Genomic DNA, 24350 nt, shown 5'->3' with positions numbered 1-24350 from the left:
CTTTTTTCACATAAATATATACATTCAAAGCACCCTGTAAAGAGCTGCCTGGTCGCAGGTTTGCACCAATCTCAGCTCATATACATGTCAGCCAAGTTGAAGTAAAAAAGCCGCCATAAGTGTTGTGGAAACTGACTTTTACTCTCAAGCACTAAGACTAAATGTGAAACAATCCAAAGGTAAAATGCCACCCGACTGGAGAATACGCCCCACTCACTGCTTGTCATGATGCAGCTCCATCAAATTGATTTAAAAGACATTTGGCATCGTCAAAAGATTTCATGTATTGTGATGACACCAACAGGTCAGGGGCTCTTGATAAGCATGTGTATGTTACTGTAGCTCGTTCAGCTGGAGTTTGGTTAGACAGCTCAGCTCGAGGTAAACCGCTGTAAGCTGTTGAAATCAGTTCAGGGTTCACCTTGAGTGGATCTGGCTCTGCACTGAGCAGTCAGACATTCACTGGTTTCCTCTCCTCTTCCTCTACTGTAAACACACACTCTCTCTCTATCTCTCTCTGACACACACACACACACACACACACACACACACACACCTTTCTGCTAGAATCTGTTTTCCCTCAAATAGGTTCATCAGGTCCAACTCTCTCACTATCTGACAGCAACATTCCCTAAGCAGTTACTAATAGATATTAACTTGATAGTGTTTTCATTCTCAGTGCTGCATTCAGGAACCTCTCTGTTTTACTTGGCCCTGGATTTCACCTTACACAGGTGGTTACGGGTTGGGTTTGTTTTTACTCTTAAAGGAGAAAGACCACCCTAGTCAACTGTACTTCACAGGCTCTCAAGCTCCATTACTGCTGTCAGCCATGATCACTGACTCCTGTCAGGATTTAAATGGACACAAACATATAAGCTATTAATCCACATGGCAACGTAAAGGGTTAGCTATGGCTCATAGCCACTAAGCAATCCACTGAAAGTGATTGCCAGTGGCTGAAATTTGGCTTTAAGTTAGCGTGGCCTAGCATGACAAAACCATACTGTCAGATTTAACTTAATTCAATGATGACTTCATTTATATAACTATCAGGACTGTTTCTGATTAGCTGTGAAACCCCAGTTTTCCTAACTGAGCAGTTTTAATTTGCAATGCTTAGCTCTCGGGTGAATTTAAATGCTTGGAAAACCAAGTCGTCTCATGCAAATTACTTACTCAACATCTCCCTGTTTCCCCATGCCTTTAGAAGTAGATGGAAAATATTTCCAGCATTCTTCCTTTTCTCTCAGTGAGCTGACCGGAGGAGTCATTTCACTCCATCATTCTCACAGAACAGTGGGCCATGCTGGCTGAGGCCCCGGGGTTGGGAGTTGGGAAGCTAGGAAATGTGCATCAGGGGATCAGTTAGTCACAGGCACTTGCACAGATAGGACCCAAGCGGGGCATGAGCCCGTTTTTTTTTTTTTATTCTGTCCAATATAAAGACAGAAATGTAAAGTAGTATCCATGAAAAATATGCCTCATCAATAAAGGAAGTACTCCCCATTCCCCACTCCCCCCCTCCCAAATGATTTTGTCTGTGATCTATCTATCCATCTATCCAAGAGCAGTTCGTTGCGCCTTTTACTGTTGTTGAGGCAACTACTGAATCATTAGCTGTCATTAACCTAACCATTATATTGTAAACTGACAGAAGGCCCGCCTCTCCTTTCATCCGATTGGACAATGAAAAAAAACCTGAGGCCCTCGTTTCCACAAAAAACGCGAGGTGCACAGAGCAGAAAAACGTGAGGCGCTGTGCAACACAAAAGCAGCGCACAAAAAGCGTCCCTCTCTTTAAAAAAAAAAACGACAAAAAAGCCGCCCACAGCTGCTCAAATGCGCTCTGTCTGATCAGGCAGGTTGCTGTTCGTGGGCTTAAGTTTAATGACACCACAAAATTTTGAGGCCAGGTCTAAACAGTATAATATTATTTACCGGCACAGAAAAACGTCCTTTTAACAGACAGAAACCTCGGACACAACCAGACTCAGTGGCCATCTGCTTGGTCAGTTGAGCTTTGGTAATGCATTGACTTTTCTTTTAGCAGCATTGTCAAATCAAAATTTCAATCTGTTTAAAATGTTGTTGATGATCAAATACAACAAGGCTGTACTTTGTTTTGCTGCTAATTAGCATATATTAGCATGCTTACATGCAAAAGTAAGACACTTAACATGTTAAACTGTTTACATGCTTAACATCAGATAAGCTTTATTGATCCCCTAAAGGGGAAATGAACTCGTTACAGCAGCTCACAAAACAGGCAAATTAAATAAAGCACTCAAGTAATAAAGAAGACACACAGTAGGTGGGAATAAAAAGATTTAAAGATATGACAATATAAATGGTAACAGTAACAAAATAATTAACAAACACTTTGTACACATTTTTCCTTGTCAAAAGAAGCAGAGGTTATTTTTCTGCACAGAAAATAGTGCAGTCATTTTTTTAAATAATATTGCACAGTGTAGCAGAAATGATTGCACAGAATTATTGCATAACATTTTGAACTATGTATGGAAGGGAGAATGTGTATAATTGTAGTATGAATATTGATGATGTTTGCAGTAGAGTTATTACAGTATAATGTTATGTGTTAAGTCTGACAGCAGTGGGTATGAAGGACCTGCGGTAGCGCTCCTTCTTGCAGGGTGGGTGTCTCAGTCTTCTACTAAAGGAGCTGCTTAAACATAGTCATTGTGAGTATATTCCTATGCTGACATTGGCATTTGGCTAATCACTGCCTAAGTAGCCCTCACAGAGCTGCTAACATGGCTGTAGTCTTTCAGTCTTGTTTTATACGTCTTGGTGGATCATTATGCAGAGTGGAAAGTATGGTTTAGTTTCTGTCTAAATCTAATGCACAGGGCATTTTCCTGACTGTCATCCTTTTGAAATACCTGTTAAGGATTACTGATGCCATTGTGCATCCACATGTGTGTGTGCATGCGTGTCTTCCAGCTGGCTGGACCACCACAGTAGCAGATTAGGTCTCTAATCACTGGCTCTTGGTTAGGTATAAAGACGTTCTGTATGGGAGTAGCAGCCTCTCCTTGTCTTGCCTGACTTTCCCCCGCTAATCTGCTTTACAGAGACTAAACACTCCGACACCAGGCTCTGTACCAGAGGCCAAAGGGCAAGCTCCATTAAGTGAAAAAACACAGCTGATTCACTGATCTTTAGATGGGGCAGAGGCAGGAAGGAGAGCAGGAAAAAGGAACACATTCACATCATCACAAGATTAGTGGACATGCTTACTTTTATTGGTTTGTATGCTCATGAGCGGACACAGTGTTCAGCAGAGAAAGTTGGTCTGTCTTCACACAAGTTTGTTTCTGTTTTCAACATAAATGCATGTTGTGTATTTTGTTTGAAAGGTGAATGTACTCCGTTGTGATAAATTATAATGTTTTGTAGCAGAAATATGATCCCAAGTATTACATGAAGGCAATTAGGTTTACATCAGTCATTTGCAGTGTTGCCGTGCCCTCTGCGGTGCATGGCTAAGAGGTGTCTAAATAAACTAGTAATGAAGTATGAGTGTGACTGCTAAAGGAGCTCTCTAGTTAAGTGACACAAACCAATCCATCTTGCTGATGGAGATAGATGATTACTGGTAGCCCATTAGTGGATTCTTGGTTAAGGGTCATGGGTCAGCAACTCTACTGCAGCTGTCTGTCAGGAATTGGAAAGTAAAACATGGCCATTCCTAATCTCCCAAGAGGTAGACCAGAGACCAGATGCTTTCTTCTTCCTATTCTGCCATTCCTACTATATTAGCCACGGGTCTGACTGCCTGTATCTCTTTATATGATTTAAACTGCTCAGGTTGATAAGATAGATTTTTTTTTTAATTGCACAAAAAAACTAACATGAGAAATCTAGACAGCATCCAATGAAAGCTACCAACCAATAGGACTATATGAACCTGTGGGATTCCTCAGGGCTCTGTTTTGGAGCCTCCTCTGTTTCGCAGATACCCAGATGTATCTTCCTCTAAAATGCAACAGCACTTAGTCTTTACAACTTCTGCTCGACTTCTTCCAGGACGTTAAAGAATGAATGGCCCCAAACTTCCTTAAACTAAACGAACAAGGCAAGACTGTATTTTTTCTTTTTTTCAAATACCTTGAAAAGACCAAAAAATAAACCTCTCCTTGCATTTGCATGTTCAGAATCAGAATCAGAATCAGAATCAGAATCAGAAATACTTTATTAATCCCCGGGGGGAGATTTGTGGGTTACAGTTGCTCTGATACAGAGAAAGCATAGAAAATGTCCCTGTGCTTGCATGGGTTCTCTTCAACTACTCCGGCTTCCAACCAAAGTCCAAAGGCATGAGAGGACAGGATAAGCAGTATAAATAATGGATAGACAGATATTAATACAAGCATATTTTCACATCAATGTTCTACAAAAAAATTAAGACCAGAAACTGATGACTAGCACATCAGGAATCAAAGAGAAAAGAGGGGGTGTTTGGGCTGTATGGCTCATTGGTAGAGTTGGTCGTTTCTCAATCAGAAGGCTGGGGGTTCGGCATGTGACTTTTACAGTGTGACCTGAACGCAACCTTGATAAGGTCTTGTGAGGCTGGTCTTTGACTAAACCAAAGGGTGAGCTACAGGAGGTTATGCAGGCATAATGACAGACGTCAGCTGAAGCTGCCTCGGCCACCTCTGGGGTGGCACATGCTGGATGATGAAGTGTTCCAACCTTCCAGATTAGGGGTATTTGAGTTGTGATCTCAGCCCTTCAGGCCCACACACCGTGTTACACTGCATGTGTGTGAGAGAAACAGTCTCTTTTGGATTGATGAGCATCCAGGGAAAGTAAAAAATAGCGTAGGTCATTAATCTACACAATTATTGAACCACGATGACCTGCTTAAAACCATGAATACAAAACAACCACATAAACAGTAGTCCAAGGAGAATTTCTTTCCTGAATATGATTGATAGCATGACTGTGTCTGATGTATTTGTTGATGTATGATGCATTTTTGCTCTTTGGTAGACCGTGAGTCAAGCTGAGGATGAGCCTGTTTTGAATGGAAGAAGCCGAGAAGAAGCAGGGAGGAGAAAGTGGTTTAGAATAACACTGACCTCATGAGGAACGTGGCAAACATTTGGGATTAATTTCATACTGGACTTTGAAGACCTTGTTTAAAATTATACAGAGATCATGTCTGAGGAAGTTTTAGTGCCAGGGAAAGCAAAGAAATGTAAGGGCACAGTAGACTAACTCCAGTTTTCCTGCAGTATTCCTTAGTATAATAAATGAATGAATCAGTGAATACCCAACACAAATCCACAGCAGTGTCACAGTTTACTGTATAAACATGGAAGTAATCCTTATAAATATGTGTTTTGAAAAACTGTCTACCCCTCTAAGACTAGCTGTCTGAATGGTCTGTGATTCACAGTACAAAGGACCATTGCTAAGTCAAAGTGACATGACTTTCCATGAATTAGAGTGGTGAAGCATGACTGAGAGCTAGGTGGATGTATTTGGATCCTTATGAGAAGTTAGTTTAGTCCATCATTGATCTCAGCTCATTCAGACTCTGGTTTGTCCGGATGTTAACAAAAGGTTTACAAAAATGAGACTATATGCTTTCTGGCTTCTCCATAGGTTATGTGGCCCTCGCATTACAGGGCTTAGTGGCCCGTAAAGAGTCTCTGGTCAGCCCCAATCAAAAACTGGCAGGCCCCTCCAGAAAATGATGAAAAGGACCATTTGTGGCGGCTGTGGCTCAGTGGTAGAGTCCTGGTCATCTTTCAATCGGAGGGTTAGATCCCTGATTGCTACAGTCACATGTCAAGGTGTCCCTGGGCAAGACACTGAACCCCAAATTGCTCCTGAAGGCATGTGAGAGTAAAAGTGCTTTCGGTTGTCGGAAGACTAGGAAAGCACTATTTTAGTACAGTTCATATTTTTTTCTGCTTTCAGTTTGACTCTTCTGGGTCTGCTGAATGATGCATTAATTCAAGCTTCTAAATCCTCACCAGGGACAAAATTATAGAGCACAGTTCTGTTTGGCTGCTGTCCCCACACCGTCTCCAACAGGCAAACTTAGTGCACAGTGGTGATATTTCACCAGCCCACACTGGAAAATACAACTTCCTGATAATCCCATGAAGCGTATCTGAAACCCTGAGTGAATCATACTTAGCTTGGTTTGTAGTTTAAAGACAAACCCTAAGGTGTCTTTGCAGCATGCAGCAGATAAATCGCTCGACATATGTCACATAAGTTAGCAACAAGGGAGGATTCTCTGGCTTTAATGTGAATTTCATGGTGCATTAGAAAGAAGAGGAAAAGTTATAGAATGGCAAAAGAGTTGAGTACATAAGCAGATTGTGCCTAGACTTAAAGTGAAACCATTGCTAGTGCTTCCTCTGCAGTAATAACCTGAACTGGAATGTATGTGCTTTCATGTGTCTGCCTATAGAGACTGTGGTAGAGCTATAAAACTAAGATGTGGAAGAGGCTAGTGTGCCGTATGGAATAACGTATGTTTGCAAATGTTGGCCACTTCCACCTCTTTGTACTTACGCGCTCTGTATGCTTTAACGATGTTATCTTTTCTCCACAATTACTGCTGCAGGGGCCCTTTAAATCCACAAAGAGACTTTAAATTGAAATAAACCTATATCATTTCTTTATTACACCTGTCAAGCCATAAATGTTAGCGTATTGCTCGGGTGCCAAAGCACATGTTTGAGGTGGCTTTACAAAAGCTGGTGTAGGAGAGTTGCCAGCGTCTCAGCAGAGTCGTTTCATGCAATTGGCCTCATTCATGTGTGACTTGTAGCAACCAGATGGGTATGTGTGATGTAATACAATGTATGTGTGTAATGCGTATGAGGTATATGGAGAGTCACACATGTCAGATGCCGGATCTTGACCATGTGTGGACAGATTTTTGGCCATTATCATGTCATTATCATTTCCCTAATTGCCCTGCCTCTTAGTAGCATCTGCTACACACAGATACAAAGTGAGAAGAGGGGAATGCCGCAACTGTATCTGAAGTGCTTTTCTGCCACAGTAGTTCAAAAATTCCACCTCTGAAAAAAAGAATGGCTCCTAAACACATTTTTATCCAGAGGATAAAGGACATAGAGCTTACATTAAAGCATCAGATGGGGACACTTCAGTGTTGCATCTCAGATCTGATGACTTGCACAAACCACTAACAGCTTGCATGGAAAAACATCTCAGTAATTTGTTAAATCCATGTTCCCCCCTGGATTAAAGGGAAACTCCAAACCAAAATTTCCCAGAGCCATCGTCCAACCTTTTTGGCACATTAGAATCAGAGTGTAAAAGTCGCATTATGTGCTAATGGAATAATGCAAAGATTACAATGAATAAAATACCAACCCAATCAGATCCAGACTGCTGCCACCACTTCTTGGTACTGTGATGAAGCTCAGTAATGGCCTGATGAAGCTGTTTGGGCTGTGTGGATTAGCACAGATGAAGGAGCTTAACAGTTTGGAATCACAGAGCCCAAATGATCATCTGATTTACTATACTTTCTTTTTTTGTGGCACTTCATCTTAAGTTCCAGATGCAATTTAGTTTTTTCCTTTGTGAGCCCTTTATAGGAGTGAGGGGGCAGTAGTGGGAAACTTGTCACGTCTCCTGATGCATTGGTAGATGTGAGGCAAACAATGAAATACTACAGACCAAAATCATCACGAGATTTATTTGTTTATTACTATCCATTATATGCTTTCTATGTACACATAACACAAATCAGCTTCTGTGGTTTTCCTGTCACTGCACAAAACAACAGCATAGCCTATACCCTCTTGGAATACAACAACACTGCAACCTTTCTCTAAGCAGTTAGATAAGAGAATATACTCTAATGCAGGTAAAAGCATTTAGTTTAGAATAAAGACTTAAATCAGAGGAAACAGTGAGTTGGCCTCCATTCAAAGGTAACAAAACATTCTCCCCACCAGAACCTTTTAAAGGGATAGTTCGGTTTGTTTGAAGTGTATGAGAGACTTATCAAGCTCATTAATAACACATTATATTTGAGTTGATAAGAAATGGAAAAATGAGCCAGGCGAGTTGTTTCTTTCTAGCTTCTTTATGCTAAGCTAAGCTAATTGCCTCCTACCTCCAGCTCAGTACTTAGAGCAGTATTGATCTTCTCTTTTAACTTCTAGCACAAAAGTAAACAAGCTTTATCTTATTATGTCAACCATTTCTTTAAAAGAGTAATTATTCTTTCCATTATGACAACAAATGTTGCCTTACCTTTAACAAATGGTATTTTTAAAACCAAACTAGTCTTTCCCCAACCGAAAACCTTTTTTTCTCAAAATAAGGTTGTAAAAAAACAAATATGTGACAGGGAACCACAGACCATGTATTGTGCTAATTAGTTTAGAAAACTTGTTGTCTGTCATGTAAATTCAAAATAAATTTCTTAACAAGCCATTAACTCAGAACACATTTGTTTTGAGGTTTGAGGCTAAGCTAAGCAGAACAGCTAAACCCCTCTCTGAAACTGGGTCAGCCTCATGTTGACATGGGACACTCCTCACTGGCGATACAAGCTAAGTCAACAGATCAGACATTAATCACCATCGAACTGCACCATTCTCATATCTGCACTGAGATAAAACTGTACCTCTGTAAAAGGTCATAGGGTCTGACACCAATGTCTCGTAAGGGCTCTGCTTTGTATTTGCCAGTTCAAATACTCCCTCAGTTTAGTTAATGGATGCAGTAAGGAGGCGCTAAAAGCTCATTTCTCTTTGTTTTGACAGCTCCACCAGCTCTCTGCTCTGCTTTTGGCTGTGAACACTTGTAGACCTGTCACACGTTTGGCCCGAGGTTAGAAACAGAAAACTAGATGATTTCCATCTGTACTCAGGGTTCTGCGTGAGGAATTACTGAAACGGCTTCCAATCTCTAAACATTTTCCACACGTATGATTTCATCTCATTAGTTTCAAAACAGCATTACATTTAACTGATGGGAAATGTGCCCTGGGGATTTCACCAGTTAACTGATTTTCCTCTGCAAGGGGAGACCAAAATCAGAGGTTTAAACCTAAAGTATTCTTTTCATTTAAACTTAAGTATTCCATAAACAATAGAGATAGATCTAATCAAAAGGTTCAAACCATTACTATGAACAGATTATCACACATATTTATTTTGAGTTATTCTGTTTTGCCATATTTCATCACAGGTAAAGAAGTAAACACATTGTTAGACTGAACTTTTGGACTGTGCCAGGATTGACGGATCCTTTAACAGGCTTTATAATTATAAAAATGATCTAAAATAACAGTGAATAATCAAATTCCTGTGTAATGACACTAAAACACACAATAGGCTTGTTTCAGATTAATGCATGCTTATTTCTCAGTGTGAATACATTAAAGCGCCCAAGCAAATCTGCTCCATCTGCAAATGTCTCATGCCCAGTAGTTGAGAAGAATTTTACATACAAAGCAATAAAAGGAAAACCTCAGTGTTCGTCCAAAAACACATTTGATCTCAGCCTATGCACTGTAATAACATTATACATCAATATGCATGACAAATGTGATTTATGTCGAGCATATTTTGGCAGAGCTCGCTGGATTTTAAGGCAGATCTCTGAATCTATCCTGCTGTTTTATAGCATTCATATTTCCTATTGTATGAGGCACTGTCTGAGGTCACATTTTGCATCTTTATATAAAATATTAATGTTATGTAGAATAGCAGAGACACAAGGTTGGTGATTCTGGTTACACGTTTTAATCCCACAGAGAGTACGCAGGGTTTCAGTGTCACTTTGCAGGACACGTGGCCACTTCTAAACACAGCAGGTCTTTGGATAGAGATGATGTCAGTATGACATGATTGGTTTTGTGGTGATGTAGACTCATGCACTCTGTGTGACCTCTGACATCTCTACAGGAATGGGGTTTGATCCCATGTGACTTTCCTTTTACACTCTCATTTATCTGTTTTCATTATGTGGGACTCTAGCTCTCCCCTGGCACCTGAACGTTACTTTGATTTAGGTGTCAGCATTACATCAGTGAGAACTTCATCTCCAGTTTCCTCTGTAGATGGTTGGAAAATGTCACCTTAAGGGAAGTTTTTGTTGACAGGGCACATATTCCGTTTTAGGCGGGTGGCTGAATTGATAAAAAGCTTGCATTAAAAAAGATGGAACCTAAATACTATATATATATATATATATATATATATATATATATATAATGATATACAATAAACTGAACCTTTTTCAAACAATTGAAGAGCTTCAGTTTAAGAGGTAGTAAAAATTTTGCACCATGAATGATTGAATGGGATTGTTTATTATGTAAATGTGGCCTGTCAACCTCTATTAGGAAGCACCGACCTTGTCTCACCTGATGTGACGAAAAACTAATCTTGGTCTGTGTCCTACAACCACTCATTCAGTTTTCTAATTTATATTCACAGTACCAACACTTGTGACACAAGATCCTCACAGAAAATTACAGCATTAGTCATTCCAGCAAGTGGCTCAAAATTACATGTTTGCTAAAGCGTCAAAGTCCTCTAGCGGCTGTAGGAATGGTGTCAGAAGTAAAGGATTAAATCAACTGATGTTTGGCAATGTTTTTTTCAAAGCATTGAACATTGAGCATAATTATCTTGTAACATTAACCACATAGTTCTTTTTGTAACCATGACTGTGACGGTTCCTAACCAAGAGTAGTAATTTAACCCAAACTATTATGTTTCTGATGCTCAGAACATGAACAAAGTCCTGATTGTAAACCAAAACATCTTTCCCTCAACCAATCCAAACCATAACCAGTTCACTAACTGATCCTCATTTTCCAGTTGGTTCAGAACCAGAGCAATATTATAACAAAGGATAACCTGAGAATTAAAAATAATAATTAAAAAACACTTATTCAGGGTCACTGGTTTAGCTAAGTTGGTAGAGCAGGTGCCCCATGTTTAGAGGCTCCAGTCGTTGACGCACTGATCGCAGGCTCGACTCCTGGTCTGCCGATCATTTGGTGCATGTCACCCCCCACTCTCTACTCCCCACATGTCCTGTCTCTCTTCAACTGTCCTACATAATAAAAAGGCCAAAAAACGTCTTTCTATAAAAGTCTTCTGAATCATCTTGCAACCTTCTTACTGTAAATATGTCCAAGAATTAGAATGCAAAGTCAGTTACAACTGTTTTTAATTACTTTCTTTATTTGCCTCTCACTTTGTGTAATATCTGAGCATATGAATGTTCCCTCCAGCTACAAGCCAGGAAGAACTGGAAACTGTTAAAGCATTTCTCCATCTGTTTTATTGTGGACACTAGCAGCTTGACCCGACTCAAATGGAATACACATTTTTCTGTGAATGTCAAAGAGAACACAATGGGCCATAAATCATTGTCATCCATACAGAGCTCAATGATTTTAAAGTGTTTCCTTAACCTGTCTCTTATCGTCAATAACCTTTAAGTCTCATGAAAGCATGACCTATTGGAATTTTGGGGGATATAAAGCTTTCTTGTAAATGCATTATACGTTCTGGTACAGACCACTTTTGTTAAGGTAAAGCAGCATTTGCAAATAAACACACTACAAATGCTCCACAGTTGATCGCCAAGGCAAAGCCAATGGCTTTTGAATGTGACTTTGCAACCCCCGCTAAACGTCATTGGCATGTCCCAAATGTCAGGACTTGAAAAGGCAAATGAATGGAAAACCGAGGTTCCAGCATGGGGTGAAACTCCTCTAATACCCAGCTGGGTTCATCAAGTCTGTGTCGCTGATTCCTTTAGCAGGGCTTTTGTGCTGGAACGGGCCTTTCCCCGCTGTTTCTTGCCCCGTGAGTTACGTAAGGTTGGCTGAGAGAGAAGCTGGACATTCACAGCATTTGTCTCGACACTCGACAGCCTCTCCCTCACCCAGGCAGCAACAGTATAAGGCTTTAAACCCCAGAACCTTGCACTGTCTGGTTGCTATTTTCATCACCTGCAGGTTGGCCTGTGTCAAAGATTCTGTGTCGTTCTATGTTCTGCCTCAGCGAGATACCCGTAGTGATGAAAGGCCGATCAGATTGGCTAAACTGTGTTCATTTTGGCATCAAATTCCCTAGAGTTTCCCCTCTCCCCCAAGTCTGGAAAGGCTTCACGAGGGAAGATTAGCTGTTATGTGACGGCCCGGGCTGATTTCAGTGGGCTGTGATGGAATGAGGTGGGGGTGGGTTATGGTTTTCCGAGGCCCGGGACTGGAACTGGTCCTTGCTTGTGCAAAAAGAGGGGGTGATTTGGACAATGTGTCGAATACTTTAAATATGTTATGGAATCCTGTCAAAGTCTGAGCGTGCCATGGAGGGTGGGAGGCAGAAGAAGAAGGCATTGTCTTGAGAGAGTTGTCCTGTATGAAGAGGGGAGGGTGTGAAGGGAAAGTAAAGGGAAGGGACTGGAAAGAGAATTCCTGCCCGTCATGTTTCATTTCAAAGTGATGAGAGCTCAGTGTTGGACAAAAATTACTGGGTTCTGTTGCTTCTTGCTGTTGGTTAAATTCCTTGAAGAAATACACAAAAAAGACAGCCTTCAGACATTATACAAAAGCGTGAACAAACACAGGGAAGGGAAGGCTTACGTGTGCTTAGACAGAGACAGGGAGGTGGATTACGTGATTAAGCTGAGCTTAAATATTCAGCCACTATCCGGATCTCTTTGTTGTTTCTATTACTTTGTGTGTTTATGGAGCCCGTTTTTTTAAAACCTTAGGTCTGTTGCATATTCAGTTTCTTTGAAAATCATCTTTTCCATTGCAATTAGTTATTTTTAAAACGGTCAGAGGTTGCGTCAGCTCCGGTTGCAGCATGAACAACATAGTTATTGATTGGCACTGCCAGACCCCTCCTTCTCTCATTTAGTTTTCTTCGTCTCTTCTATTGGTTTGGTCAGTTGCTTGGCTGCTTCATGTGCTGAAGTACAAATGTTACTTGTGATGCCAACAGCTTCACTTTTTTGGAATCACTTACCTAATTGCAGTGGAAATGATCAGCAGGAGCAAAACCAAGAGTACAACCTAAGTTATATACTCTCCTGTTATATGGATACTTAGAGGTAACATATAGTCTGTGCGTAAGCTGAAATAAAACTCTCTTTCCACAGAAAACCATTAACTTATTAAATACCACTCTGGAACCAGCGGTCTCATTGCTTAAATATTGTGCTGTCAGTCTCTTTCTACAGTTTGTGGTCGGATACCACATCCAGTCAGAGAAATGACTCTGTCTCCCTCTGAGTTCACTGTAAGTCTGTGTGCTGGTGTGCTGGTGTGCTGGTGTGCCGCTGGCTGGGCTGTCTCACTTGATGCCTTCCTGATCCTCAAAGGTAACTCTACTCAGCTGATACGATGACAGACAGACTTGTTTCAGACCCATTGACAGTGTATTGACTCATTGGCTATTGGCCTTCAATACAAATTAAAACCTGAAGAGCCTGGAGCCTTAGAAGCTGGTGATTCATCATGGTTTGAGGTGAAATGTTTGTTTTACCTTGACAGAGATGTAACCAGGACTCCACATCTGCCAGTAACAAGATGAAGTCTCATATTTCTTCATGTTTCTGTTTGTCTCTTATTTGGCTGCTGGGAAACCGAGTTGTAATAAAAATGTTTTCTGCAAGTTTTTAAGCACATATGCCCAGTCTAGGGCAAGCTACTCTGATACTGAGTGGTGAGGCTACAAGATACTCCCTATTGGAAAGGTTGTTACTGTTTTGTAGAAGGTAGCAACCAGAAGAAATAACACAACTAGCAACATGAGAAATATCTTCATCTTCAACAGACAAGCAACATATAAAACAAATAATCAACGTCAGATTGTTTTTGTACATTTAGGGCCTGTGTTCACGCATGGTGTTTTTTTGCACTGGCAGCACCCGCAACCTTAATTTCAGGGCACATCTTACTGGCGTTTACTGCTGCTAGGTTATGAAAGTTGTCTGGCTAAGTCTGTTTAAATCGCTCTGTTTGCTTAATATTGGCTTTTATTTAAGGAAATTGAGAGAAAACATTAAAAACAATGGAAAGGAATCCTGTCCTGGTATTAGCAGCAGCTCTACACCTGGAAATTGTACCCTTGAAAAAACGTAAGGATTAGCGTCTCCTCCGCCATTGTTGTTGACAAAGTTGATGTTGTTAGTCCCGCCCCTTCCTGATTTTGATTGATTGGTTAGGGAGAAGTGACATTGTCATTTGAGATACTAAAATAATCAATCAAGACAAAGACCATCTGCTGAACACCTGGCTGAAGCAGAGTAATACACATAGTGAAGTCCCAATAATGTGCTCAGCATCAGCATCAGAAGGCTGACTGTCCATTCAGGGAACTTTGTCTATAATGATGATTGAAATAAAACTATTTTTTTTATTCAAATGAACAATATCTCCGTCTTTGTATCCAGTTTAAAAAGGTAGACACAATACTTTTCATCTGTGGTTCCTTGTCTTTGTTTGTGACCTTTTGAATCCTGATCAAGTGGCAAGTCGATCAATTTATTCTGATAAAATTCTAAATGTCATGATATTGGCAACTGTATGTTTGTGTTTCATTGTAAGCCTGTTGAACTTCCCAGCTTTAATAATATGATGTCTCATAAAACCCAGCAGCTGCTCTGGCAGAAGAATCCAGTGTGTTAATTTTGGAGTGATGCTCATGTTTGAACCTGTTTTGAAAAGCCATGGATCTCCACCAGGGAGTCCTACCATTGAATAGATGTGTTTCTTTTTCTATCAAAGGCAGGCTGATGGCTGCGTTACATACATCTCTGCTTTTGCATCCCTTTAGTGTCATACTGTGCTATAAGTTCAACTATATTTATATTTCATTTCATGTTGCCAGAATTAGCTCGACATGCTCTATGGACTTAGTATATGTTCCTAATTGAGTACATGTATACAACTACTCCGGTCAGTGAGAGTGACATTGGATTACATTACTCACAGTGCTAAATGTGAACACCAACAGTCCTCACACACTGACGTAGTGAGACAGTTACTGTCGTACCCCTTCCAAGAGGTATGTAGCTTCTCTGCGCTTCCATAACTTCTCTTGCTACACAACATTTAAGACACAGCGTGTGAGTGATGTGAAAATGCTTTGGGTAAATGGGAAAGTAATTAGACTTACAGTAACAGTTTTCAGGGGGTAATGACAGCTCCAGCTGGCTGATGGCTGGAACAGATGGAAAAACTATAGGTATTTGTGCTATTTCTGTACTCTGCAGGTAACATCACTGAACACTGAATTTGAATGTCTGACAACAACATTAAGAGATTTTACTTGATATCTAACAACAAGAACAGTATGTACTAAAAAGAGCTGTTAGATGTCACCTCAGAGAATTTGAGTGACTAAAAACTGACTGCTGGGATATCCACCTTCCATTCAGATATGGTCACCTGTGGCTCCAGCAAAACATAATGGTGGCAACCAAGGTGCCAAACTCAGTGCATCATAACAGCAGTCCAATGTGTGATGTCATGACAGCTACCTCCACTATTATTATTCATAGTTTATTTGAAGAAAAGGGACGATGTACATTCGTCAACATTCAAACAAAATATAAATCCAGCCGAGTTAGCTGAAGGGCTAGCTATCATTGGTAGTCCCTTTTGCCAGATGTTATTGGCATCCTAAAACAACAAAAACAATTTAATAGGCACAATAGTACACTAGTTTGAGATAAAAGAATACAATACAGACACAGTTAAACAACATGAGTGGATAGAATCCGATTTATGTGTGATACGCAAACTGCAGCCTATGGGCATACAGCCTATGGCAAGCTAGAGCATCTTGCCAATTGGTAACCTTTAAACGTACAATTAATGCACCTTAAGGCCATAACCTGTGTCAAAGGGACACAGGCAGATGTTGCTTCATGCCAGAAGGGTTGGCGACCACTGGTTGGGGACCTGATGATCTTGGGGCCCATTATGTATGAGATTAGGTGACAGTTCGGGGTATCTATTAATATCATTTGAATGTTTTATTTTTCAGTGGTAGGATATTATAAATTCTGGCATGGGAACACACTTACTGGGTGTTTTGATGCCTAAACTTTTGTTGTGAACTTTGGCTCTGCTGCTCAACATCTGTATGATCTCTGAAACAGTGACATTACAGAAGCATGTGTTTTGTTTTAAAAAGTTCACATTGAAGTAGAGCCAAACAATAGTTGGCTTAATCACTTAGTTGATATTTATCTCTTCCCTCTGGGCAGAGTAACACTAAAAGATGTTGGCCCCATTAATCTCCAATTAGGCCTTTTCAAATAGTCATATTTTTACTCAGGGGACTCAAACCAAACATAAAAACCTGTCTATTGTGGCAGATTTTTTAGCTTAATTAGTTGGAGAAATCTCATCGTGCGTGACTGTGACCTTTAACACTATTTTCACAGTCTTCTCTCAGTGATTTGTGTCCACTGTGTCAGTTGAACCTTATGTGGCATGCTAACTGAGGCCGTCCAGCACAGCGGAGATTAAGGTTATGTGTTTGGGGTGAAGAATGGTGACTGGGAGTGTTTTGTGTGGACACGGGTCAGTGATTGGAGACCGGCTTCCTCATGGGGCTCAGTGTGTTTTGGGGTCATGGTGTGGAAAGCATGCTTTTCCTCATGCCGGCCCCCGCTGCCTCCCACAGTCCCCGGGGAGTGTTTTGTGTCGGGCTGCAGGTCAGCTCTGATGCTGTTTCAGGCCATCAGGTTGTTTTCTTTAACCTCTGTGCTCTCGCCACACTCTCTTACAGAAGGAGCCAGACATGGCAGCTCAGTTCTTTGTGGTCCTCTTCTCATCTAGAAAATGAAGCGGCTGCTATTCATTGTGGTTATTTCAGCAGCAGCAGTCAGACATACATGCACACACACAAACACACACACACACACACACACACACACATTTCAACTCCATGAGCATCGATATGTGGAGAAGTATGAGATTCCAAACCAGAAGCACTTGTACTTGTAGCCCAGTATTTTATTGCTTTGAGTTACATAGAGAAAGATCAAAGTGGAGCAGCACAAATAACTACGAATTAAGAAGAAAAATCAACATTGAATCAGCAGTCACACTTACACCACAAATGATGACTGAGTAAAATCTAGTCAGAGCAAGAACAGAAGTCAGAAGAGCTAGCTAAAAGTGATTGAGGGTGGAAACCAAAGCTTAAAGTTCAGACAGTTCAAATGGTTAGCTTTACAGCGGGTAAAAAAGCTAGCCTAAAATTGAATTTGCTAAAAGTGATAGACATAGGTGAAATATTAATGCATTATTAAAGCATTAATAGAGACATAGCTAAAAGCAATAGGTAAATACTTCATGTCATGGCTAATTACTGTTGTTCAAATGCTTAGCTAAAAGTCATGGATAAGCTTGTTATCTTAAGATCATGGTGAAAATCAAACTGTGACAGTGTTGTTTACAATAGACTAACTAAAAGTGATGGTTCATCTGACAGGGCAGTGCGTGCACTTCTGACAGAAGATGTTTGGAGTCACTGTGGTGAAGGATGACGAAATATCAACTTCTCCTTCACCAGCAGTCTCTGCAGACCGGAGATGATGCGGGACATGTTCTGATTTTGCTTTCATGTTTGCTAAACAACCGTAATAAGAGAGAAGAATTTTCCTTTTATGCAAAGTCTAACCCCAAACTTGCAGTAACCCCTTTAAGAAATGTAGTTTGACCATTATGACTTCATGTTGCAACAATGTTCTCACACCAGATATGTAAAACACATCTCTCTTTTTTCCTTTAATGCGTCTCTCACTCTCACCAACACACAGCCAGACAGATTGTAGATTCTTTTCATGTCATTCCCATGACAGCTGCTGCCTACTGTCAACGATTCATTTTTACCATTTAAAAGTTCTTGCTGTGAAAAGATCATCATTATGTTAACACGCACTGATGATAGATGTAAAACAGCACAGCTCCTGGCATCATGAGATGCTATAGATTAGCTCCTTGCTGCTGTAGACACTGAGAGGCATGATGGCATTTTTAAGCAGAGTTTTTGTGCATGCATGTTCTTGTCCATGTGAAAGGTGTCACATGCACGACTGCAGCTCCTCATCATTGTCCTTCTCAGGGTTAAAGGTCTCAAGGTCGACAGCTCCTCTAGAGTAGCAGATAATGAGAATTGGAGGAGGAGAGGAAAACTGGCAAGCTGGACCTGAAGTGTTTTTGGTAACCTTCAGGTTGACAGAGATCAGGCATTACTGCCAGCCCGCCTGTCTGCTTAGATCCATCTTATAAAGTTGTTTTCCAACAGTCATGTTGTGGGCTCAACCTCTCAGCCCAAATGCTGATCTTTCTCCCAAAACTCCTCATGTTGCTGTTGCTGGCTGTGCCTCATGTCCTCCAGGTTTCAGGTAAACACACTCAGCAGGCGGATCTTTCTCCCTTTTCTCTCCCTGTCTTCCTGTATGAAGTCAAAACTCACTCACAGCCCTTTTACAGCTATACTGACATTTTGTCTACACTTCAAAATGATTTCCCCGCAGTGCATTTAAAGCAGCACGACGTGTTAAAATGACAGATGCCAGATGTTTGTAGCCTGCGACCTTTGTATGACCTACGGAGCTCTTTGCACGAGGAGAAACGCTTGTCTTTTTAAAAGCTTCACAACTGTCAATCCAAAAAAGTTTGAGCTGCAACTTCGACTACCACCACTACTACCGCTACTACCTACGCATGTACAGGGCAAGATCAGCAAAGAGATAAGAGGTACCGCTTGCTTTGTCCACGGGGTTCGCCAAGTTCGACACAAGATAAAAGTTCTTTACAAGTAGTTTTCTTTAATCAATTAACTAGAAAAAAAAACATACATCAATAAAAACAAGTTAAAAAGTAAAACAAAGCAAACGTTAAGAAAAAGCCAGACGATAAAAATGACTTTTAACCAGACATTTAAAGAAGATGCTGTTTGCCTGCCTGAGATCTCCAGTCAGGGACTTCCACAGCTGTGGGGCCCGAACTGCAAAGGCTCAGTCACCTTTTGTGACCAGTCGAGATTTAGGAACCTCTAGAAAGGCCCTGCCAGAAGATCTCAGGCAGCGGTCAGGCTCATAAAGGGTTAGCAGCTCACGCATATAGGCTGGAGCTTGAACATTTAAAGCTTTAAAAACAAGCAATAACATCTTAAATTCAATTCTAAAACTCACAGGGAGCCAGTGAAGGGCAGCAGGGACTGGTGTGATGTGATCGCTTCTCTTGGTGTCTGTTAAAAGCCTGGCTGCAGCGTTTTGAATCAATTGCAATCTTTGGATGTGGCGCTTGCTGATACTGGAATAAAGTGCAATACAATAGTGGAGTCTGGTGGAAATAAAAGCATGGATGACCTTTTCTAAATCAGAAGGGAAAGGAATGACCGGAGCTTGGCTAACTGTCGGAGTTGGGCGTAGTTGGGAGTAGTAACCAAGAAAACCAAAAACCCATCTTGTGAAATCATTGTTTGTGCCAGTGTTCTGCAAAGTAGCTTAAAAAAGAACGGACAGTGTGTGAGCTCACTGAGCTCAGCCTCGTCCGTAAGACATTGGAAAGGACACAGTGTTTACCTTTGGATAGCCAACATGCTGTGCCCCAAAGCCAGTGATGTCGTTTGCCATGTGTGAGCTCTTCTACCGTTTAACTAGAGTCATGTGACCATAGTACTGACCAAATGCCCAACACGTGTGCACAACACCTCAACTAATAAAAGTTTGTATTTCTGAAAAGCAAAGATTTTAGAATATTTTTCTCAAGGTAAAATAAATGATCATTTTGATCTGAAGTTCTTTTATAACTTTATTCTATTATTGTGTTTCAGTTGTTGAACTTTTAAAGTATAATTTAAGATGCTACCTGATGTGTTCATGTGGAATTTGCTGTTGAGTTGCTTGGTTCTAGGGAGGGAAGTTTTACCCCAACATTATATTCGGTCTATCACAGCAATCATATCATTAATCCATCTAAATTTGGAGACTCCTTGAGTTTTGTCATGACCGTGATGTTTATATTTATGTTTTTGAGTTTTGTTTATGTGTTTCCATGAAGTGTAGCACTCCTATTTATGTCCCCCTCAAGGTGAAGTATAATAACTTTGGTGATCCTGTAACTTTACCTGCTGTCATCAGTTCAAAACTGTCATCTAAAACTGAAAATACTGTACTTTGTCTTTAGTGATAGTTAGCAACTGATAGCATAGAAGCTAAACTAAGATAGCAAACACTGTAAACACGACCTGTTACATATGCAAAGCAATGTCAACGTGAGTATGCTAGCGTTGGCTGATGTTTAGCTAAAGAACCACTGCACCTGCGTGCAGCCTAACAGTGACGACAGCATGGCTTATGTTAAGCTGAAACGGTTTTTGTGTGTTCCCTGCCTCTGCTGTTCTTTTTCCCCATGCATTGATCTGGATGTATATACAGATTCTTATGATATAGTGGTGTTTAACAGTCACTGACACATGAAGGAGATGTTGCCCACTATACTATAACTATACTATAACCACATGGGTGTGTTAGGGAGGAAAGACGGCGCAGCTGGACCTCATGCATGGAGTTTATCTCTTTATCCAGGGATTAGGCCTAAAGGAAGGACATCAGAGCCACAGGGTTTGTAAGAAAGGGAGATTCTATTAATGAATATTTTGGGAGCCTCAGAGGTCTATAGAAAAACTCCCTGTTGAGGCCCACAGCTCAACATTAAAATCCCAGGTGCCATGAGTATTCATAGAGTCTGGTCAGAAGAAAGAAAGGCAGGAAAGAAATAGCCTCTTATCTTCAAACAGTCTCTGAGGTACAGCCTAACGCTGTTATTCCTTCAGATACGAACCTAAGCTCAGAAGCCTTCAAGAGTTCATGAGTTTGTATGTTGTCATTTGTGCTGGCGGCATCATTTTAGTAACATTTTTGCTTTATTTGAGTAGAGCCTGACATAAACTTGGGCATTGGGAAAGGGCAGGACAACTGCCAGGTGACCTTTGAAGTCTTATGAATATGTATAAAGTGTGATCTCTTTCTCTCCTCTCTTTCAAATGCTAAAATAAGTTCTTCTGTTTGTTGTTCTTATTTCCAGGGGGCTGTTCATCACTATTCATGACCGAGGCCACATTTCTACTCTGCTCCAGAACTGGCCAGAAAAGGACATCAGGGTAAAGAGCTGTTACATTAGTATTCAATACTTCATGTTTTTCCACAATATAAAACCACTGGAAACGTAGTCATGCTCTGTATGACTGTATCATAAAAGCAAAACAGCATAAAATGAGTGGATATGAAATGTATCCATTAGTCTTTTTCTTATTGTTGACTATTTCCATAAAAAGACCAAAGGCAGCAATGACTTGATCCCATGAAAACATTTTGTGAGTTTATCCAAAGTCTGAAATATCTCATTTAATGTACATTCATTTAGGATATTGCTTGTAATTGCATGGATGTTGCAGTATAGACAAAAAAACAGAAAACTAGTAAGACACGAAACTTCTTAGCAATGGTTTGCAATTGGAAATTGCAACAAAACTAGGAAATACAAGTGCACAACATGTGTTGTAATGTTGTGGAAACAAACACGATATCTGTCATCTTAAACCAGGCTATTATTAAAATAATGAATTTACTAAATAAAGGTTTTGTATTGTTGTCTGTTTGGGAGGTGGAAGATTAGGGCACTGGTTCTCTTGACCTGCTGTATTGGCCAATTTCCCAAAAACCTGAAATATTCCTTTAATCTTCTGAATAGCGCAACTATGTGCAAGTCATAATCTGGTCATATTTAGAATGACGAAACCAGTAGGCATTCCTGGCATGTCAAATATACCTGCAGCCTCAGCCACCTGTTCAAAGCTGTCAACAGCAGGGCATTTACCTCGCCACTGACATGCCGCCTCGCATTGTCCGGGTGGTCTTATCATAAACTCCCCTAACATGGCCTACTTTTAACATCTCCATAGAGAGAGGGCACGCAGGAGCCAAGGTAGTCATCCACTGATTAGCCTCGGCAGCTTTTCTGTCACATAGTAACAACTGATATTTGGGGGGTAAAGGTGTTAATGGTATTGAGTTTGGTCAGAATAGATTCCAATGCACTCAAATGGGAAAACTAAATGCACTCCATAAACCTGTCAGATCGTGGGAGCAACAAGGCTGTAAAATCTTGGTGCCAGAGTTATCTGCGTCACACTGATGGTAGAGAAATAAGATTTAGCATTAGGAACATTTCAAATTAAACACTTCTGCTGCTGAAATTAGGTGTTACACAATTTATTTGTTTTATGCTGTGGAATCAACCCAGAGGGCACATTTATTGGTTATTATGTTGGACTTGGCCTACACCGAGGGAAAACACATGTTCCTGGGTAGCAGGATGGTTTTGTTTTTGTTTAGAAGGTTTGAGTTCCTGAGACATGAAGGCAGAACTGCTGCTTCATTTATGTTTTCAATAAATTATATACAAATAGAATATAATATCTAATTCAAGGATACTCTTGGCATTATACAAATGTACATTACTGATGTGGCTTGTGTGGCTAAGGTAGTTTATGACTGACAGGTATGTTGATTGACAGGCGGTGTGTGTGACGGATGGAGAGAGGATCCTGGGGCTGGGAGACCTGGGCTGCTATGGTATGGGTATCCCAGTGGGAAAGCTGGCCCTCTACACAGCCTGTGGAGGCGTGCCGCCGCAGCAGTGCCTGCCTGTCATGCTGGATGTGGGCACAGACAATGAGGTAAGAGCTGAGGTCTAAATATGAAGTGACAGACCATTTACTACTATAAGCAATTTGTTATTGCATGTTATTTTTACACTACATCCACCATAAGAGACAGGTACATTGATTCATATACATACTCGAAGGCAGAATGAGTTGATGATGCTGATCACAGGTATGTGGTTGCTACATGTCTATAGTGTCCTGTCCTCTCACCCTTCAAGCTGTTATTGGTTAGAGACTGCACATCAAATAGCAAAATGACATAATAAAGGCAGTTGGCAGGGTCTCTTCAGATACACACACTTCCACACACATCTCGTAGGTCATAAGGGATCTTTTAATTAATTTTATTTTGTTGTATTTATTCTTTTTCAGACAAATTCTATTCATTATGTCTTTATGCAGGCAGCTTCTTGTACTTTGCATGAGTATTACATGAGTATCCGCATTTATAAAGAAAATATTCTACTTTTTAATACACTACATATTTGAAAGGCCACATTACAACCCAAAAACGTATACAATATAGTTCACTTTAACTTCAGTGGACCAGCCCGAAGATAACATGACTAAATGTCTCAACCTAACAGCTCTTTGATGCTGTTTAGCACACATGCTTTAAGCTTAGTGCTCTAGCAATGCTCAGCATGCTAACATGCTTATAAATACATGCATACAATGCTAACATGCAGGTATAATGGCATGTTAGCATGTTTAGATATGCTTATTAGCAGAAGGACAAATTTTGGATTAAACAAACAATGTGATTTGTTTAGTTATGAGCATAAACAAACAAACAATGCCAATGGTAATCGTGTACTCCAGGTAAACTTTAATGGCCTGCACTTATATAGCGCTTTTCTAGCCTTCAGACCACTCAAAGTGCTTTTACACTACATGTCACATTCACCCTTTCACACACATTCACACACTGGTGGCAAAGGCTGATCCGCAATGGGCTCAACTGTCAATTGGTACTAAACTTTGACATGTCGAATGTAGCAGTCAGGGAGTGTACCGTCAACCTTCTGATTGAGAGACGATTGACTACCACTGAGCCACAGCCACCCGACAACTGTAGAGAGGAAAGCCACTGAGCTTACAGCACGCTGACATCAAGCCAGGGATCAGGATAACATGGTTAATTAATTTATTGGTTAAAGGGATGTCACATAAAACAAAATGAGCTGTTGTTGTTGAACAAAATACAATTTGTAGTGTAATTTATTGTTTGTGTGTTAGATTGTTATTTTTACTGATATAACAGATCTGAATTTTACAAGCATTCAGAGGTTAGCACATCAGCAATATAGCCTAGTCTACTTACCTTTACACATTTAGTTAGAGATGCTAAGGACAAATAGTTAGCATTTCTGTTTTCCTTCCTAAACTTAACGTGTATTACATTAAATTAGATGAGACTCTTACTATTCCCATTGGGTAATTGGGACATGATAGCCTCACGTTGGAATGATCACGTGTGCTTGGTCTTCCTGCTCACCTCCTGACTACTGCCCAATATGTTGAAGCTCAAAATATTCCTCCAACAACTTAACATGTGAGGAGTACATCATCCGGTATGCCAGA

The 24350-nt window shown here is 40.5% G+C and overlaps 1 protein-coding gene across 1 annotated transcript in view; it reads left to right on the top strand.

The window, feature by feature from the left end:
• Window positions 1-24350, top strand: part of me1 (malic enzyme 1, NADP(+)-dependent, cytosolic) — an 84140-nt gene that overhangs the window by 37442 nt on the left and 22348 nt on the right. The window contains exons 4-5 of the mRNA XM_069656090.1: window positions 21125-21200; window positions 22617-22778. Of these exons, the coding sequence (XP_069512191.1) occupies window positions 21125-21200; window positions 22617-22778 (238 nt within the window). The remainder of the gene's footprint in view (window positions 1-21124; window positions 21201-22616; window positions 22779-24350) is intronic.

This window comes from Semicossyphus pulcher, unplaced genomic scaffold (genome assembly GCF_022749685.1).
Source record: "Semicossyphus pulcher isolate SPU_LCO1_2020_fin unplaced genomic scaffold, fSemPul1.0.p SCAF_9, whole genome shotgun sequence".
NCBI classification, from domain to species: domain Eukaryota; kingdom Metazoa; phylum Chordata; class Actinopteri; order Labriformes; family Labridae; genus Semicossyphus; species Semicossyphus pulcher.
This window is presented reverse-complemented; position numbering and strand designations above follow the sequence as displayed.